Source organism: Mobula hypostoma, chromosome 13 (genome assembly GCF_963921235.1).
Source record: "Mobula hypostoma chromosome 13, sMobHyp1.1, whole genome shotgun sequence".
Classification (NCBI taxonomy): domain Eukaryota; kingdom Metazoa; phylum Chordata; class Chondrichthyes; order Myliobatiformes; family Myliobatidae; genus Mobula; species Mobula hypostoma.
The window spans coordinates 64,766,241-64,787,360 of NC_086109.1; the positions used below are offsets into that span (position 1 = coordinate 64,766,241).

At 40.1% G+C, this 21,120-nt stretch overlaps 1 protein-coding gene and 1 long non-coding RNA gene across 5 annotated transcripts in view; one reads left to right on the top strand and one right to left on the bottom strand.

The window, feature by feature from the left end:
• adamtsl3 (ADAMTS-like 3) overlaps positions 1–21,120 on the bottom strand; it is a 760,337-nt gene that overhangs the window by 119,487 nt on the left and 619,730 nt on the right. Inside the window, exons 19-22 of one of the 2 annotated variants that reach the window (XM_063065855.1) lie at positions 13,509–13,719; positions 5,676–5,855; positions 3,308–3,461; positions 411–1,527 (exon numbers count right to left, since the gene is read on the bottom strand). In XM_063065855.1, coding sequence (XP_062921925.1) covers positions 411–1,527; positions 3,308–3,461; positions 5,676–5,855; positions 13,509–13,719 — 1,662 coding nt within the window. Of the gene's footprint in view, positions 1–410; positions 1,528–3,307; positions 3,462–5,675; positions 5,856–13,508; positions 13,720–17,719; positions 17,835–21,120 lie in introns of those variants that run through there. The other variant, XM_063065856.1, reaches the window with a different exon arrangement.
• The window catches only part of LOC134355646 (uncharacterized), a 114,892-nt gene that overhangs the window by 21,770 nt on the left and 72,002 nt on the right, over positions 1–21,120 (top strand). For all 3 annotated transcript variants that reach the window (XR_010020142.1, XR_010020141.1, XR_010020140.1), the window contains exon 2: positions 1,304–1,390. This is a non-coding gene — a long non-coding RNA (uncharacterized LOC134355646). The remainder of the gene's footprint in view (positions 1–1,303; positions 1,391–21,120) is intronic.

Here is a 21,120-nt window from a genome sequence, read left to right on the forward strand (position 1 = left end):
TATGCTGCGTAATTCAATAAATTCACTGAAGGCCATTGATGGTGGATGCATTTTATTATCATAAATTTGTGAAATTAATGAAGTAATTGTCTTAACAGTTACATTCTCAGAAATTCTTTATGTAGATATCTGATTTGACAAAACAAGTTTTTTATCAGCTAAAGATTGACATATCAGTGGTTGTCAGAAAAGTTCTATTGGTCATTTAGTGAAAGACGTGGAATTTAAAGATGGTCCAACCAAATGGGTGTTCGATTAGCTTATTGAAAGCACAGCCTTGCACAAATGGTTTGTGCAGCAGAATGGAAAGCCATTGAGTCAAACAATTTGTATAATGATCCCTGCATTAATTCTAGTCATCTCAAAAACAGAAAAAAATCATAAACATTAATGACATTGAGTCAACATACCTTTTATTAAATGTCACTGCCACACCATCCTTTGTCCAGGAAACCTTTGGCTTAGGGTTTCCGATGGATTCACAGACGAGTGTTAGACTCGATGTGTTATTTGCCAGGTATGCCAGTGTTCCAACTGTAACATGAACATTTTTCTGAGGCAGAACAGGAGCTTGCTTTTTTCTCAGAATAACAGGAGGCTTGTGTTTCTTCCTTTGTTGATGTATATCCTTATTGACTGAAGCATCAGATGTATTAGGAGCCTTATCTAATAATTTGGAGTTTGATGCATTATCATCAGGAGAGACTTTCCACTTTTCCACAGTTGGTTGTGGTCTAGATACTTCAGCTGCTAATTGATGTATCAGCTGTGATGCAAACTCTTCAGGTATTTCACCAGACTCAATCCTCAAACTTATATTTCGGAGGATCTCTTCAAACTGTTTGGTATCCATACTATAAGCTCCTTGGGATATAGAGCTTTCATGATGTTTGTCAGAAAGTGCCTGAGAGTCAAACAATTCTGCAAAACTAGCTTTTCTTTTTGAAAACAAGTGATTGCCAAGAAGGCGCAGGAAAACTTGATCATTTGATTGGCTGTCATCCACATATAATTCATTCTTTTTGCTCCAACTTTGCCACATCTTAGTTAATTGAGACCATTTATCTTCCAGTCTGTTGGATTTGTTGTTGCTCATCTTCTCTAGCCCAATACTTTGTCTTGTCTTAGCATTGTTGAAAGTGGGTGGTTCAATTAATCTGTTGTCATTACCAATCAGCTTGAGGACAAAGGATTCTCGAGTAGGACCTGCAATGCAACTATAAATGCCAATATCTTTTGCTTCAAGACTGTGAATTTTCAGTGATCCTGATTTAGTAATTCCAATTTGTTTCGTATTTTGCAGATGGAGGCCATCTTTTTCCCATTTGATTAGTGATTTCTGGAATCTTCTCACTGGACATCTAATCACAATTGAGGTTTTTGGAAGGAGGTAGGCCCGACCACCGATGTTAAAGTGAATGCGCTTGTCTTGTCTGGTTTGAATGTACACTCTGTGGATGGCCAGAATTTGCGGGTCACGAATAACTTGCTTTTGAGAAACATTTGTTTTTTTGTCCTTTTTAGCCTCTAGGAAATATACAAATATGAGTTAAAATAGTCGAGAATAAGACTTAATCTACTAACATGTAAGTATTAAGTTCAAAGGCAAGGAGGTAAAACAATGCTTTACTGATGATTTATTAATTTTATCAAGAAGACACATTCTTAAACCCTTGCCAAAACATTGAGTGTAATTTACTTGGAATATTGTGTCAATTAAGGGTGATTACTTCAAATCTATAAATCTGATAGCCAAAGCCACGCACAACATCAGTTTAAAGCTAACTGGAAGAAGCAGGGCACAGATTATATAAGTGTTCATTCAGTAATAAAAACAAAAATAGGAAATAACTGGAAAAACTGTAGGAGAAGGAAAAAAACACCCTTCTCTCAAAAGGAATCTGTTGGATATGGGTCCAAATTGAGATTCTCTGAGATGGTGATATAATGCTTTTACATCCAACAGAGGGGAAAACTTGCTAGATTATTCCTAGAATTCTCCGAATTTGGGTGTGAAAACATGTTGTTAAGTGTTTACATTTTTATTTCTTAAACAATATCTTAGGTCTTATGTTCAACAACTCCTTCCCCACACTACCATCAGATTCTTAAACCTACCTGAAAAAACCCTAATACTACCTCAGACTAAATTCCCTCAACTTGCATTAACATTATGTTTATTTTATACTATAAATTATGAGTAATTCATTTCAATTTAAGTTTGCATTGACTGATGTTTGCAACGTACTGTGCTGCTGCAAAAAAGCTAGTTTTCCTGGCATTTATACTCTGTGTATGTACGCCCATGACAATAAACTTGAAATTGAGTTAAAATTTAGTAGTAGTTGTTCCTTTCCGTACCTCATGGAACATCAGACTCTTTGTTTTGCATGTGTCTATCTTTTTACGAAGCCAAATTGCTAGCTCGACACTCAACCCAGAATGGATGGAGAGCGTCCTGAATTTGAACCCAGGACCATTCGTCTCGAGGTCTGGTACAGCTGCCATTACGTCACTGGCTGCTACTATTGCTTACTGTTACATATGCCCATGACAATGAACTTAAAACTGAATGTGGCTAATATTGACAATATGTAGATAAAGGAGCAGTGAGGACCATGTAGGTAGTGCAGTGACGATTCCATTTTGGGCTGAACCTACGTTAAACGTGACCCAGCAATGCTCTGTAGTTTATACAAAACCCTCGTTGCACCTGATTCTGTAAAACTCTGTGGTAAGTAGAAAAAAAATCCCAGACCTGAAGATGACCATCTTGATAAGCACAAGATACATGAAAAGGTTGCAGAGTATCAAATATTTATGTCTGGAGTCTACACATATGAAGTTATTCATGTGTTTTTTTTAATGTAACCAATAGCTCTTAAAATCTATTGGATCTGTTTCAAGATTTGAAGCTTGCAGACATTTGGCACATAGAGATTTCCTGGTAATCTTCCAGGAAAATAATTGTTAACCAACACAAATCTGCTTTAGTTAATGAAAAGAACATTTTCATAAATCTGAATGTTTTAACATCTGTATATGATTCTTACAATGAACAAATGGATAAACTGTGAAATAAACCCATTTTTCTATGGAACCATACCATACTTCAAAAATTTTTGGTCCTTGGAAAAATATAAATCTGTTATATTATCATTGCCCAAAAATAACAGCATTGAGGACACAAACATCTCAGTTATCTGTGCTCCTGCTTTTGTTTGTTGTACATGCCTACTATAATTAAGCCCCAGTGTTTATTTGGGTAAGATAATTCAGGTGTCAAGTGTTAAAGTCAGTCACTTACTAATACAGGCAGGCATAGTGCAGGTCTGAACTACTGGAGGTCTGGAGGGTTCACTGCATAAGGCACGGGGCACTGTGACCTGCTGTCTTACTGCAGTGAGTTTCCGACAAACCCAATCTCTGCGCTGGGATCCTTCACCGCATCTTACAGAACACTGGGAATGCACAACATAAGATTCAAGACTCAAAGATTAAAAAAAATTTACTGTCATTCTAACCGTACATCAGCTCTGCAGGGCAGAATGAGACAGCGTTTCTCAGGAGCAGTGCAATCATAACATAACAAACGCAACACTAAATAATAAACATAACAATAAATAGTAAAACACAACAGCCACATGTCCGTTAAAATCAGTTATAAGTGCCCAGTGCAAGTTAAAAGTGTCCAAAGCAGAGTCAGGTGGAGTAGCTATTTAGCAGTCTGACTGCCTGTGGGAGGAAGCTGTTTAGTAGTTTTGTGGTTTTAGTTTTGATGCTCCTGTAACATTTGCCTGATAGCAGAAGAACAAACAGTTCATGAAGAGGGTGTGAGGGGTCTTTAATGATGTACCGTGTCTTCTAGAGGTATCGACTCTGAAAGAGGTCTTGGACAGAAGGTAGGGAGACCCCAATAACCTTCTCTGCTCCCCTAACCACCCTCTGCAAGGCTTCTACTGATTCTAGACTTCAGTAGAACACTTAAATTACACACAATTAAAACTGAGTTAAATTAAGGTTAGTTCAGCCAAAGTAGATGAGTATTTCATCATTATTTTGAATTGTTGAACTTGTGGGAAAGCATGTAGATATTTTTCATCTTGGTGATTGAGGTTATTTATTTTGCTGCTTTAGTTTCCACCAACTGGGCTGCCATTGGCCGCGATACAACTAAATCTCATCAGTTTTCATCTCCTAACTTTACAACCAATCCTATTTATTCTGATGATCTCACAACAAGTGACTTGAATCCTCTTTTGGACTCAATTGGAACCAAATTTCTATGAGTTATCCATTAAGTGTCTTCCTTTATAAACTGTATCCCACTTTTTCATGAACTATAATGACCACCACAGACCTTTTCCACATGTTCCCACCAGTCTATATCATACCCAATCTTCAGATGCTTCTTTGATCGTCCATGGACCCAATCACAATTGTTGGGCTTGGAGTGTTTCCATCAAGCAGCCATCAAGTATCGATCTACAATAATCCCTTTTTTCAACACTTTCCCTATAGCATGTTATGCCATGGAACTATTTGTGTTTCTTGTTGCTATGTTTGCAATTGTGAGTTACATGGTACAAATTGCTATTGCAGTTGATTTTATTACATGTTAGTGGTAGGCTGAGATCACATTTGACCACCCAAGATCTAGTCCTGACAGTCTTCCTGGCTCTGGCCTTGATATCACCATTTGTCGAACAAACCTGAAGCTCCCCACTTAAAGCCTTATATTAATCTACTTCATATTCCACCATCCCAATGTGCCTTCATTTGAAGACCAGAGGAAAAGTTAGAAGACTTTTCATAAAATCTAGACCTAGGTAGTGTGCTGTAAATAACAAATATAATTTTCTGTATTAATGCATTGCTTAATCAGAAAATAAGTATCACTGGTAGGTCAAATGGCCATTGAAAATAGTCCCTAGCATATAGGTGGTTTGAATGAACAGATCAGAGTGTGGGAAGAATAAAAAGTGAATTAGCACAGGATTAGTACAAATGGGTACGCACTGCTTCAAGAAAGCAACATCTATCGGTCAAATATCGCTGCCATCCATGCCATGCCTCCTTCTCAGAGCTACTATCAGGCAGAAGATATAGCAGCCTGATGTCCCACAGTATCAGATTCAAGAATAGCTACTTCCCTTCAACCAACCAGCACAGCCCTATTCACGACTGCAGTAGTAGCAATACCATAACTATTTTGATCAAGTTGTACTCAAATTGCCTTTCAGTCAGGGTGGGTGCTGCAAGCTTAGTCTCTGAGGGCACAGGTCTCAGAGTCCCACTTTCCTTTTGGGTGTTCACAAAGATGGACCAACTATGGCCTGTTTTCTTTTCCGTTCGAGGTGTGTTGCTTCTTGTAGAAATTGTATACAATTTATGTTTTCCTTGTGAATGCTGCTTATCTGATGCTATGTACTGTGATGCTGCTACATGTACTTATGCAGATGATAAGAAACTTGACATTCACTTGTGTCACCAAAGATTCAAGAGGCAATGGCCTCTTTTTGCTCAATATAAATCTATGTCCTGTGGCGATTCATTAATTGCCAAGAGGAAGAATTCTGCAAGGCACCAGGTCATGCATAAACCACACATTAATATGCATGTAGAGAAAGACAATAATTAAGCAGGCACGTTATGGAGTAAGTTTACCACTCTACCTTGGACCATTTCCCCAATACCAGACGTGGTGGACAGTCAACGTTACCACACGTTTGTTGCGAATGAGGCTTCTGATCAAGGCAAAGATCATCAGGAAGGGTTACAGAACTTCCGTCAGTCAAAAGCTGCTTGCATTGGACTTTGCGAGACTGTAAACCGCCTCCACATATATGAGAACACTATTAAAACATTTAATAAGAAATGAGCTCATCAGAAAGTGTGCAATAAACTTTGAGTCTGATTGTCGTCCTTTTAGGAAAGTTAAGAGCATATATTAAGGGTGAAGTTGTAAATCAATATTCAGAACAGTTGAAATAATATCAAAAATATCTTTCCAATATTTTTTCAAAAAAGGACATGACCAAAACATGCGAGTTAAAGAAGCTATCTCAAAGTGACGTCTATCACATACAGGATTTATATGAGAATAAAAACAAGCTAATTTATCCTTAGACATATGAGCCCGATGCAGTACTTTACACTGTATCAACACATGTTTAGCACGTATAGAGGATGAGTTAACTAATTGAAGAATTTTTTCCCATTTTTCAAACGGTAAAGTAATCATAAGTTCCCTTTCCCAATCAGTCTTAACTTTATTAGATACATCTGGATGTATTTTCATAATTATATTATAAATGACTGCTATTACACCTTTCTGAAAAGGATTTAAATCTAAAATTTTTTCCAAAATATCCGTTGAATATAAATTTAGGAAGGTAGGAGAAACAGTATTTTAAAAGTTTCTAATCTGTAAATATCTAAAAAAAATGGTATCTAGGCAAATTATATTTATTAGATAATTGTTCAAAGGACATGAAACAATTATCCAAAAATAGATCACAAAGTTGTACTATACATTTAGTTTTCCAAGCCAGATATGCTTGATCCATAATAGAGGGTTGAAAGCAGAAATTAGATATAATAGGACTTGCTAAAATAAATTGATTCAACCCAAAATAATTTTGAAATTGAAACCATATACGTAAAGTATGTTCATCCATTTGTTCCTCACCCTGTTACTGCAATTTTTGGGTTACCGATGATAGAATCAAGTCATTTAACCTCTTCAGCTCGTCGGATGATTGCATTTCTTACATTAATGGCTAGAAGATCCATTTTGCTGATTTGGAAAGAAATTAATCCTCCTACCACATTTCATTGGTTCTCTCAAACTATGTTCTGTTTTATCTTAGAAAAAATTAGAAGTGTTACTTCTGATCCCTCTATTAAATTTGAAAAGACCTGGAGGCCATTTATTCAACATTTTCATATGATGTAATTAAACCTTTCCAAACTTATTCTATTCCCTTTTAATATATGTTGAGCGAATCAGAGTTGACGCCACTAATGGTTCCTTTTGTTTTGACGTTATATAACAGCCCATGCCTTTTTCTGTCTTAGTTTAGTTGATTAACACTGTTTAGGTTAGTTTTTCTTTTGGGGAATATTTTAATTTTTTTTCCTTTTTCATGATTTTTTTCTATTTTTTTGTATATTACATTTGTATCCTGTATGTTTGGGAGGTTTAATACTCATATGTCAACTAGGTTTATATTTAACTACGTCAATCATAACAATGTAATCCCAACAACTTTGTATCAATATTATGGTATGTTTATCATTATGAAATTAATAAAAAGATTGAAACAGAAAGAAAAGCATATATCAAGATCAATGAATTTAAAAAGAAGTTCATAACCTTTCAATTACAGTCCAGGCTTTCCTGAGAAATATCAGCAGTTCCATCTGGAATTGCCAGCACAAGTCCCAGTTTCCTGATGGATATTCACAAAGGTGTACCAACCCTGGTCTGCTGTTGGACCCCTCATAGACTGAGCATCCCAACATCAGGGTCAATCAGCCACTGGAATTGCAATACCACTCATCTCCAGGGGAGGAAGGCCCAGCAAATAAGTTTTAGATGATATACATTAAAAGAATCATTTACTTCACTTAAAATATTTAAAATGTTCTAAGCTTTTTACATATTAAAATTGTTAATATAATAATATTTTAATACTTCAGTTTATTTTTTTCTATGTTTTCAAATAATTTTGAAAGTTCTTGACTGTCAGAAACAGTTACGATGGTCAGCTGAGGTTGCAGCATGTTTTCACTGCTGCCAAAATTTCACTTAGAATTCCTTTATCATTCTGGTCCAATCATACCATGTCTGCAAGACCCTGCAGTTTTAGGATATGGATGGATTCTGCAAGGAAGTTTTTCTTTTTTGGGGGTGGGAATCTGCTGAGAATAGAACTGATGGTGGGCGAAAGGTGAGTGTGGGAGTCTTATCACTACTATGAAATTCTGGGTCAACATCTAAAGCTAATCATTCCTTAATGGCCTCCAGTATTATTCACAATTGGATCATTTCTACCAAAATGCCAATCACGAAAGTTCAACAAATGATATTTTCAGGCTTGCAAAGTAGGATCAGCATCCAATCGCTATTTAGATTAAATAATTAACGATATGTCTGCAACAGTATTCAAAAGCCTATCTTGAAAAAAGTTTCAGAATATCTTGTCAATAAACACATGATTCATATTTAGTGTAACATAGCTCATGTGGAAGAAGGTTGAAGACTATCAAAGAGTTTGTTCTTTACTTCACCACACATCACAGTCTTGTCTCTCAACATCATTTAATCCGACTTTCAATGTTGTTTAGAGTTGTGCTTTTTGAACGCACGATTTCCCAATATGTCAAAGTGGCGTGGAAGGAAATCGCCTGCTAACCTGAAAATTCCGGATGCAACATACCTTTTTTTTCATCTGAGAATCAGTTTCCCCATTTCTGGATCATGAATTTCCAAATTTATGCTTGTTCTAAATAAGCAGCTGTTTCATGTCAGTCCCGCTAATGCAAATGACAATAGAATTATTTACTCCAAATTTAGAGTAACTATCACCTCCTGACGCTGGCCATGAACCAGTGTAATTTGAATCAGACTGGTGCAAAAAGTCTGCAGCAAATCCCTAGCCATTTATTCTCAGGAAAAGCCTCAGCACAGGCAACCTGATAGCCTCTGGCAAAGACACTTGGTTATAACAGGATTGATTGCTCACATTTGAATTGATCATTCAGTGTAAACAAACTGTGATCAACCTGTGCTTTGGGGGTTAAACTTTAGCTTGGCTAGTGGGGCAGGGTTTTATGGGAGTGGGTGGAGCACTAGTTTCACATTCCACTCGATTGACTTCCATACCGAGTAAAATCCTCTGACATGCAATTTTAATGTTGCAGGTGAACTACCAATTTTGCAAAAGGTGAGTTAAATTACAAATCAGTGCAGAACATGCTAGAAAGACTCAGCAATCTGGGCAGTTACCTATAGAAAGAGAACCAGAAATAACATTTCAGATCAAAGACCCTTCATTTCTAATTCATGTTCCACTGAGGCCGTCTAGTCTGCTGAGTATCTCCAGCATTTGCTGTTTATATTTTAGATTTTTTTATAATGGCATTTGATGATTTTCAATACTGCCCAAATTAATTTATTTATTGAGATACAGCATGAAATATGCTGGCCTTTATAAATCAGAGCATTGAGTATAGGAGTTGGGATGTAATGTTGAAATTGTACAAGGCATTGGTGAGGCCAAATTTGGAGTATTGTGTACAGTTTTGGTCACCGAATTATAGGAAAGATGTCAACAAAATAGAGAGAGCACAGAGAAGATTTACTAGAATGTTACCTGGGTTTCATCACCTAAATTACAGAGAAAGGTTGAACAAGTTGGGTCTTTATTCTTTGGAACGTAGAAGGTTGAGGGGGGAACTTGATAGAGGTATTTAAAATTATGAGGGGGATAGACAGAGTTGACATGGATAGGCTTTTTCCATTGAGAATGGGGGAGATTCAAACAAGAGGACATGAGTTGAGAGTTAAAGGGCAAAAGTTTAGGGGTAACATGAGGGGGAACTTTTTTACGCTTGAGAGTGGTAGCTGTGTGGAACGAACTTCCAGCAGAAGTGGTTGAGGCAGGTTCGATGTTGTCGTTTAAAGTTAAATTGGACAGCTATACGGACAGGAAAGGAATGGAGGGTTATGGGCTGAGTGCAGGTTGGTGGGACTAGGTGAGAGTAAGAGTTCGGCACTGACTAGAAGGGCCGAGATAGCCTGTTTCCGTGCTGTAATTGTTATACGGTTATATGGTTAATAGGTTCTTCCACCTCTTTGAGCTACACGGCCCAGCAATCCCCTGATTAACCCTCGCCTAATCACGGGACAAATTGTCGTTGTTGTTGTTCCTCTCTGTGCCTCGTGGCGCATCAGGCAGAACCTTGCCATATCTTTAGCAACACACATCAAAGTTGCTGGTGAACACAGCAGGCCAGGCAGCATCTGTAGGAAGAGGTGCAGTTAAGTTTCAGACTGAGACCCTTCGTCAGGACTAACTGAAGGAAGAGTGAGTAAGGGATTTGAAAGTTGGAGGGGGAGGGGGAGATCCAAAATGATAGGAGAAGACAGGAGGGGGAGGGATAGAGCCAAGAGCTGGACAGGTGATAGGCAAAAGGGGATACGAGAGGATCATGGGACAGGGTGTCCGGGAAGAAAGACAAGGTGGGGGGGACCCAGAGGATGGGCAAGAGGTATATTCAGAGGGACAGAGGGAGAAAAAGGAGAGTGAGAGAAAGAATGTGTGCATAAAAATAAGTAACAGATGGGGTACGAGGGAGAGGTGGGGCCTTAGCGGAAGTTAGAGAAGTCGATGTTCATGCCATCAGGTTGGAGGCTACCCAGACGGAATATAAGGTGTTGTTCCTCCAACCTGAGTGTGGCTTCATCTTTACAGTAGAGGAGGCCGTGAATAGACATGTCAGAATGGGAATGGGATGTGGAATTAAAATGTGTGGCCACTGGGAGATCCTGCTTTCTCTGGCAGACAGAGCGTAGATGTTCAGCAAAGCGGTCTCCCAGTCTGCGTCAGGTCTCGCCAATATATAAAAGGCCACATCCGGAGCACCGGACGCAGTATATCACCCCAGTCGACTCACAGGTGAAGTGTTGCCTCACCTGGAAGGACTGTTTGGGGCCCTGAATAGTGGTAAGGGAGGAAGCGTAAGGGCATGTGTAGCACTTGTTCCGCTTACACGGATAAGTGCCAGGAGGGAGATCAGTGGGGAGGGATGGGGGGGACGAATGGACAAAGGAGTTGTGTAGGGAGCGATCCCTGCGGAATGCAGAGAGAGGAGGGGAGGGAAAGATGTGCTTAGTGGTGGGATCCCGTTGGAGGTGGCGGAACTTACGGAGAATAATATGTTGGACCCGGAGGCTGGTGGGGTGGTAGGTGAGGACCAGGGGAACCCTATTCCTAGTGCGGTGGTGGGAGGATGGAGTGAGAGCAGATGTACTGGAAATGGGGGAGATGCGTTTAAGAGCAGAGTTGATAGTGGAGGAAGGGAAGCCCCTTTCTTTAAAAAAGGAAGACATCTCCCTCGTCCTAGAACGAAAAGCCTCATCCTGAGAGCAGATGCGGCGGAGACGGAGGAATTGCAAGAAGAAAGATCTAGAGCTCCTACCCAAGATCCACAAACCTGCCTGTCCTGGCCGACCTATTGTCTCAGCTTGCTCCTACCCCACCGAACTCGTTTCTGCATACCTCGACACGGTTTTATCCCCCCTTGTTCAATCCCTTCCGACCTATGTTCGTGACACTGCTCACGCTCTTAAACTTTTCGATGATTTTAAGTTCCCTGGCCCCCACCGCTTTATTTTCACCATGGATGTCCAGTCCCTATATACTTCCATTCCCCATCAGGAAGGTCTCAAAGCTCTACGCTTCTTTTTGGATTCCAGACCTAACCAGTTCCCCTCTACCACCACTCTGCTCCGTCTAGCGGAATTAGTCCTTACTCTTAATAATTTCTCCTTTGGCTCCTCCCAATTCCTCCAAACTAAAGGTGTAGCTATGGGCACCTGTATGGGTCCTAGCTATGCCTGCCTTTTTGTTGGGTTTGTGGAACAATCTATGTTCCGTGCCTATTCTGGTATTTGTCCCCCACTTTTCCTTTGCTACATCGACGACGGCATTGGCGCTGCTTCCTGCACGCATGCAGAACTCGTTGACTTTATTAACTTTGCCTCCAACTTTCACCCTGCCCTCAAGTTTACCTGGTCCATTTCCGACACCTCCCTCCCCTTTCTAAATCTTTCTGTCTCTGTCTCTGGAGACAGCTTATCCACTGATGTCTACTATAAGCCTACTGACTCTCACAGCTATCTGGACTATTCCTCTTCTCACCCTGTCTCTTGCAAAAACGCCATCCCCTTCTTACAATTCCTCCGTCTCCGCCGCATCTGCTCTCAGGATGAGGCTTTTCATTCTAGGACGAGGGAGATGTCTTCCTTTTTTAAAGAAAGGGGCTTCCCTTCCTCCACTATCAACTCTGCTCGTAAACGCATCTCCCCCATTTCACGTACATCTGCTCTCACTTCAACCTCCCGCCATCCCACTAGGAATAGGGTTCCCCTGGTCCTCACCTCCCACCCCACCAGCCTCCGGGTCCGTGTAAGCGGAACAAGTGCTACACATGCCCTTACACTTCCTCCCTTACCACCATTCAGGGCCCCAAACAGTCCTTCCAGGTGAGGCAGCACTTCACCTGTGAGTCGACTGGGGTGATATACTGCATCCAGTGCTCCCGATGTGGCCTTTTATATATTGGCGAGACCTGACGCAGACTGGGAGACCGCTTTGCTGAACATCTACGCTCTGTCCGCCAGAGAAAGCAGGATCGCCCAGTGGCCACACATTTTAATTCCACATCCCATTCCCATTCTGACATGTCTATCCACGGCCTCCTCTACTGTAAAGATGAAGCCACACTCAGGTTGGAGGAACAACGCCTTATATTCCATCTGGGTAGCCTCCAACCTGATGGCATGAACATCGACTTCTCTAACTTCCGCTAAGGCCCCACCTCCCCCTCGTACCCCATTTGTTACTTATTTTTATGCACACATTCTTTCTCTCACTCTCCTTTTTCTCCCTCTGTCCCTCTGAGTATACCTCTTGCCCATCCTCTGGGTCCCCCCCACTTGTCTTTCTTCCCGGACCTCCTGTCCCATGATCCTCTCATATCCCCTTTTGCCTATCACCTGTCCAGCTCTTGGCTCTGTCCCTCCCCCTCCTGTCTTCTCCTATCATTTTGGATCTCCCCCCTCCCCCTCCAACTTTCAAATCCCTTACTCACTCTTCCTTCAGTTAGTCCTGACGAAGGGTCTCAGCCCGAAACGTTGACTGCACCTCTTCCTACAGATGCTGCCTGGCCTGCTGCGTTCACCAGCAACTTTGATGTGTGTTGCTTGAATTTCCAGCATCTGCAGAATTCCTGTTGTTTGCATATCTTTAGCATTTGTCTGATTTTTATGAGGCCAAGATGCTAGCTCGACCCAGCATGGATGGAAAGCTGGTTGGATTCAAACCCAGGACCACTCGCCTCGATGTCCAGTGTGGATGCCACTGCAGTATCGGCCAGCTATGGGTCAATTTACAATGACCAATTACCCTACCAACCGGGTCGTCTTTGGGATGTGGGAGGAGACTGAAGCATCGAAGAAAGCCATCGTGGTCATAGAGTGAATGCAGAAACTCCTTACAGGCAGCAGCGGGAATTGAACCCGGGTCGCTTGTATGGTAAAGCATTGTGCTAACCACTACACTGCTCATATTAAAACAAGTACCTTGTAAATAATCTTAATTGAGGTATTATTTACACACCCACCACAGCCTGCTGGAAAATTCAATTTGAACTAATTGTTAGGTTCTGAAAATCAGCGTATTTAAAATGGTCTGAATCTTTGTCAGAACTTCACACACCGGTTGCCATTCTCCTTTATGCCACGATGGAGGACAATCAAACTGATTGCAGGCCTGGACTTCGGCGGGCTTTGGACCTGAACACTCCTCGACAGCAACTCTGATGGACTCCTCGGTGAGGTGTGACACCACGCGACGGCAGAAGACCTCCCTCGTTTGTATCCCAACTCCACAAGTAGCACTGCATTGGCTCCACGATGTTGTGCCCCATCTGAGAAAAAGAAAAAAAGATTAAGGACTTGGATCATACTTGAGAACAAAATAACAACCAATGCATGGAGTTAGTTGATGAAGGTTCCATTAACTCAGATTTGTTTGAATAGATTGTTGATAATTTGTGATGGAAGATCTAATCAACCACAGACCTGGAATGAAATAAAAACCTGGGTGATGCTGTTGGCCAAGAATCTGCTAGGTTTTACCTCGTGAGGACTGTTCAAATTCTCTGTAGGTAATAAAAAAGATGAAGGTCAAAACTGACGTCACATTTGGCCGTCCAAGACAATCTCAGTTGATTCTTTTAAAATAGCCTGATAAATCTCTGTAATTTACTCATGAACAACCCCACCCCCTTACCCATATTTCTAAACCATGTGCAGCTGCTCAGAGAAAGAAAAAGTTCAGTGACTAAATGTTGCATTTTTTCAGACCAGTGGTCAAATCTCGACTTCTCAATGGCTGACTAATTATTCTCGATCAGTCCTCATAAGTTCCTTTGTAACATATGATCTGAGAAGAAATGTAACATCCTGAGATGTGGATAAGAAAATGTGATTAAACAGAGTCAAATGATGATCATGTAGAAATTACAGTCGTATAAATTAGCAGCTGATTTCTAAGTTTTGGAACTATCAGAGATTGAATCATCTGGGTCTGTATTCACTGGAGATTTGAAGAGTTAGAGGAGATTGCATCGAGATGTATTAACGTACAGACTAGAAGTGGGAGATTGTTTCCCCTGAGTAGATTGTCTAGAACAAGGGATCACAGTATCAAGGTACTGGGTAAGCAGTATCATGAAGAATCCCACTCACCCTGCTTATGAACTGTTTTTCTCTCTCTCATCAGGGAGGAAGCTAAGCAGTGTCCATGCCAGGACCACTAGACTCAAAATCGGTTAATTCCCCCAAGCCGTTAGGCTGATCAACACCCCCACCCATTAACCCACCCCACCAGCACATACACATCAGCCACTCCTCTCCACAGCACCTTTCATCCCCTACGCACTGCCACTTTGTGCTTATATATCTACACCTCATTCCTACACTAACAATCGCTGTCCTATTGTATTTTCATGTGCCCTGTTGCTACGAAGAAGAGCTCCTCTTACCAAGAGTCACTTTGTCACTGAATTAGCTCCTGTCATAGTCACCTTATGCACAGCTACACTGGACCTAGTTTCATTTTACATACTGGACATAGAAACAGTCTATGTATATAATCTCATTTTATGTATATAATCTCATTTTATGTATATAAGGCCACACAAACAGCTACTGGTACATTGTGTTTTTTAGGATTGCTTTTACATTTATATTTATTGTGTTTCTTTATCGTATTTATTATGCTTATTGTGTATTTTATGCCACATCAGATCTGGAGTAACAATCACTTCATTCTCCTCTACACTTGTGTATTGAAGAATGACAATAAAGTGTTTTAAATCTGGAAGACCTGTAGGCTTGAAATGAGCAGATTTTTTGTTCCCAGAGGGCAGTAAATTTGCGGAAATTCCTCCATAGAAATGCTGTGGTGGCCAAGTTGCTGAATGCAGGCTGTCCTTGGCTAATAAGAAAGTTCCATTGCTACAGATGTCCTGAAGTTGATTCTGTCCCTAATTTGGAAAAGTCACAAAATGATAACTATACATCCACAGCATTGAAATGAATGGCATGAAAATTGTATAAGATTAATAAGAAACAACAGGTATTGTAAGTGGAGAGAGAAAAAAGATAATGACTCTGCTGTTTGTAGGAATGCACCATACAGTATGTTGGACTTTTTAAATTAATAATTTTAAGGAAGTCATTCAAATATAGGGGTGCCTGTAGGTCAGCTGCTTGTGCAGGGGTGGATTGTATATTTACATACAATAGGCTTTCAGTTGCAAGAGGCATCAAATGGTATGTGGAGAGATCAGGAATTGAGAAAGACAGGATTAGTCATGACGAGGTCTGTATGGCCTAATTGTGTTCCTACGTTTTTGCTTATTTGCTTTCACCTTTCTGAAAATAATTCCTAAATGTGGTTCTCTTGAAAAATCTTACATTATTCTATACTAATTTTCTAAAAATATGGCAAAGCCATTATCGGAAGGGATTTTAATAATATTCTCATATATAGTGGAAAAATCTCCAGACCTAAGATTCCATCAAGATAATTTAGTAATTTAATCATACATATAGTTCCACTCTACATTTAATAGTAATGCCAGAAGCAAAGACTGTGCAGAAACCCGATGTTGTCTTGATGGTGGAAGTATAATATATGGCCTTCAGTGATTATCAACAACTTTCAAATTAGGTAACTTACATTTGCATTCACAAACATAATACCACAAAAACATCAGCATAAATGATTACCCAGTTAAAGATTTGCTTCTTAAATATGCTATGCTCTGTACTGCAATGAGCTGATTATAACTAGAGTGCTACAAAGTCTGAACTATAAATTGTCCATGCATTGTTTTACTTAATGTATATGTCATAACTTGAATATGACAGAAAATAATGGAATTGCACATCAGGTCTGACAAGATGTGTGATATAAGAAAGACTTTCAGGTCTGAACAGTCAGAACTGCTTCAATCTCCACAGATACTGTCTGACCTGCTCAGTCTATCCAGCATTTTCCATATAGATATTCAGCAGAGATACTGCTTTGCTTTCAATGCAAGAGCTTTGCTAATGCTGAGAGAACACAGATTCTACCACCTGGTGTCTCTCTGTTATACAAAATTGCTGCTTGGTAGTTGGTGTGCGTCAGGCTAAAGGCAGCAGTAACATAACTCCGGTCCTGCCAACTGTAGCAATACACTTGCAATTAATTTAGTTTGATTTATTGATAATGAAATAATGAATTCACTACTGAGGGAGGGAAAGATATTGGCTCTATCCATGGCTCCAGGGACTTTTGAATTGAATGCTCCTGTGAAATCACATTAAAATAGAAGCATTATTTTAAAATAATTTATTAACTGTTCAGGACATAGACGTTTCTCGCAAGGCTAGCATTCTTGCCCATTGTTAGCTGTCCTTGAATAGACAGTGGAGAGCAGTCTTCTTAAACCTCTATCCATCTGATGTAGGTGCTGCCTCAATTGTGAAGCGAGTTCCAGTATTTTGATCTGGTAATGATGAAAGAATGGAATATATTTTTCAAAGGGGAGGGGAGGGTGCCATATGACTCAGAGGAGAACCTGCTGATAGTGGATTTCTTCTTGAACGCGGCCTTGTTCATCTCAGTGGCAAAGGTATTGATAGAGTAGCTAGTGGAGTAACTGCATGGATTTTATTGATGGTACACCGCACAGCTGCTGTATGGTGATGGTGGTGAGCCACAAATATTTTGGGCAGTGGATTGGATGCTGGTCAACTGCGCTACTTTGTTCTGGACAGTGTCGCAGGCTTTACGTGCTACTGAAGCGGTACCCATCCAGAAAAACTGTTCCAAATCACTCCTGCCTGCTAGCAAAGCTTTGCAAGTCGGGAAGTGAGTGATATGCCACAGAATAATCAGCCTCTTGATATGATAGTCATGTAGCTGGTAGGAATTACAGCCTGCAGTGTTGGTTCTGGAAGAACAGTGCACTGGAGATGATACCATGAATTTTTGGTCAATGATGACCACTAGGATATTGACGGATTCTATAGGGGTTACTTCATCTGTTGAGAAATTGCAAATGGAGCAGATGATTGTGCAAGTACACCGGAGAACAATTTTTTTCTAAAGTGTTGCTTCCTCAGAATTTTTTTTGTTTGTTTGTGATAGACCACTTGAAGCTGAACACAAATATAATTTCAGACTACTGGCATCGCATAGGAATTTGCAGAAACAAGTACAGGGTAATTAACTTTTTAAAAAAAATGTGTTTAATTGCATAACGGTGCTGACGCTCTGCAATTTTTCAACTACGATAAAAACGTTTTATTGATGACTTTCATTTGTACTCAGTGTCTGAGGCTTCTCATTTAAATGTCTAACAATAATCATCCAGCGCTGATGTGTCCCAGTTGCTCTGATAGTATTTCTCCACAACTGCAATGTCACAATGAAACCTTTCACAATGCTCATCACCGACAGCGCCAAGATTTGCAGGGAAGAAGTCTAAATGGGAATGCAGAAAATGAATCTTCAGTTACATGTTGCACTTCATGGTTTTGCATGCTTGAAGAATGTTATCTACAAGCTACATGTAGTTTGGTGCTCTGTAAGTACTCAGAAAAAATTCAGCAACATCCTTGAATGCCCTCTATGCGATTTTCTCTGGTCCCACTAGGAGTTCTTCGAGTTGCCTGTCATTGATGACCAATTTGATTTGTGGACCAACAAAAATGCTTTCCTTAATCTTGGCATCAGTTATTCTGTGAAACATCTGTCTCAAATATCGAAATCCTTCACCTTACTTGGTCATCGCTTTCACTAAGTTTTTCATAAGCTGCCCTTGTGAGTTTTAATTCAATGCATATAAAATATGTAAGCTTTCTCACTCCTCTGAGCTGATGCACATCAGTAATAGCAAGACGAATGCATGCCACAGGTCAGCAGAGGGAAAGCTTTATAAAAAGGGAGGAGGGTTAAGACAATGTTGGGAAAAGGGGAAGGAAGCAGGAAGCACCAGGGAGATATTCTGCAATGATCAATAAACTAATTGCTTGGAATCAAATACCTTGCCTGTTGTCTCAGGGCTGGGTGTGTCCGCATCCACACAACTCCTCATCCCTGCCACTCCTTCTCTGCCATCTCCTAACACCCCTCCAGCAAAACTCCATGCTTGCCATTCTCAAAATCCTTTGCTCTCACCAGATTTACAAACTCGCTCTCTGCCCCACGTTGGTTAGCCATTATTCAAATCAGCAAATGGATCAAAATTTGAAAGTGCAGAATTTAGATAGGAAAATGCAGATCGTCTGTGAAGCTACTGTTTTTACTGAGCCCACTTTCCTAGCTTGAAATTTCATATGCAGGTTTCAAACTTCTGCAACATACATAGTATTAGATAACACATTTCTACACTGCTGGCTCCTGGAGCTGCCGTTCATGGGAGAGGGTAATTATCCAAACTAATGTAGCAACTACAGTTTCAAATGTTCCCTCCTGTTCGTAATGTACATCAATATACAATACTGTGCAAAGGTCTCAAATATATATATATCAATGAGAGACAGACAGTGAGTTTGTAAATCTTGTGGGTGCAAAGGATTTTGGGAATGGCAAGAGTGGAGCTCTGTGGAAGGGGTGTTAGTAGATGGCAGAGAAGGAGTGCCAGGGATGGGGAGTTGCGTGGGTGCAGACACATCCAGCCCTGAGATATCAGGCAAGGCATCTGATTCCAAACAATTGGTTTATTGATCATTACAGAATGTCTCCTTGGTGCTTACTGCTCCCTCCCTCTTCGTTCCCCTTTTCGCAACTATGTTTCCCTTCTTCCTGCCCCTTCCCACTCTCAGTCCCCGACAAAGACCCAGAATCAGATTTATCATCACTCACGTCATGATTATTTTTGCAGCACCAGTACAGTGCAATAAATAAAATTACTACAGTACTGTGCAAAAGTCTGAGGCACCCTAGCTATGAACATGTACTAAGACTTTTGCACAGTAATGTGCATTCACCACCTTTGAAGGCAGCAGTGAGGTTGAGTCTGATATAAATGGAGACATGCACTTCATTTCAAATCATTAATCTGACTCTTCACATTAGATTTTGGCACACCTGATGATTAGTCATAAGATTTTGATCTTAAGTTCTTAATACAACTCAGCAGTGTCCATGAGGGCAAGGACAAAGTAAAACACTTCTTACATTTTATCTGCTGGATAATTAAGAAAGTATTTCCGCTGCCATAACCAGTTGTAATTTTGACTTAAAGTGACTTACACAAGTTAAAAACTAAATATACTTAGCCACACATACTGATGAAAAACTGAAAGTTCTTTAAGAAAGAAGTAAATTTATTTTAAGATACATTGAAATAAAAGGATTTAATTCAAACATTAAGTACAATTACATTAAATTAATTTAATTGGACTTTATGTGTTTAATTAAATCTTCTCACTTAACTTTTCAAACCAGATGGGTTGCCCAGTTGAAATAAATGAGACAGGTTGGCATAAAGTTGAGAGTTTGGAATGCAAAGTGCATCCAGTCAATGAGCTCAGCTTGTCTGTGTTCCACAACACAGTGGTTTAGCAAATGAGCCAGCATCCAGCCTCAAGCTTGTTCCTGACTTGTACGGAATCACTGGAGCTCATTCCAGCCCATGATCTTGACAGTAATGAGGATACACAGCATAATGAGCATGCCGACTGGTTGTGGTTGCAAATGTTCATATGTCAATGTATTTGTTCACAACTTTCAGATTAAAAGTTTACTGTGCATGCCAAGGACACATCTTGGACACCAGCCGATGATTCTGTGAGCATTATCAGTAGGTTGACACAGGACAAAATATTATTCCTAAATAACTACAGATTGAGTCACGTTGGGAAGATAGTCTGTCTAATATCTCTGGCAAGGTCAAACGTTCCAAGTTACAAACATCAGAACACCATTCCTCAGACTTTCAGAATACCAAACACAATGGTTTAGATTTGGTCCCAGAACAATGCAATGATTTACATTAAATTTTGTAAAAAATGCTTTCTAAGTGTAGATCTGAGGCAATGATGTGTCTTCAGTCAAAGTAAGCACAAGTGGTTGCAAAGCTTCTGAGTTTGGTAGGTCATTGATCCAAGATGAGGAGAAGTTGAGAGACCTGGGGCAGATCATGATGTATTCTGGGGCAGGCTTCAGGGGCCGACTGCTGCTCCTACTATTTGTGCTCTTTCTCTTATGGGTTAACTCTCCTATATGACAGATTATCATTTCCCATGTACATCAGATTAGTATCTGGCTTTAGGCAAACAAAAAGATTTTATTTATTTATTCTGGGATGTGGATAAAGTTGTCAATACCAGTATTTACTACTTAGCTCTAAGTATTCTCAAGGAGTATGAAGTGAGGTGACTCGTTGGATAGCTGTAGTCCCTATGTGCTCTTAAAAGGGGTTTGAGAATGAGAAGCGTTGAGATTTTGGATCTACAGTGAATAAGAATCAGAAACAGAATGCATCCTGAAGGATAACAGGGAAGTGCTCGCATTCTAAAGGGACTTGTGTTTACAGAGTAGCCAAAAGGCGCACTGTGGTTTGATGCTGCTCGTTACTGTTAAAAATCATGAATTCAGTTAAAAATAAATTACTGCTATTCAATAGCTGAGGTAACACCGGAGGGAAATCCACAAACGTTCATGAGAAGCTGATCCACTGTCAAAAAGTATTTTGTTACTCCGACTAATTTATTTAGACGGCCACAATCAATCAAGAAATTTATTTCCACGGCAAAACAATAAA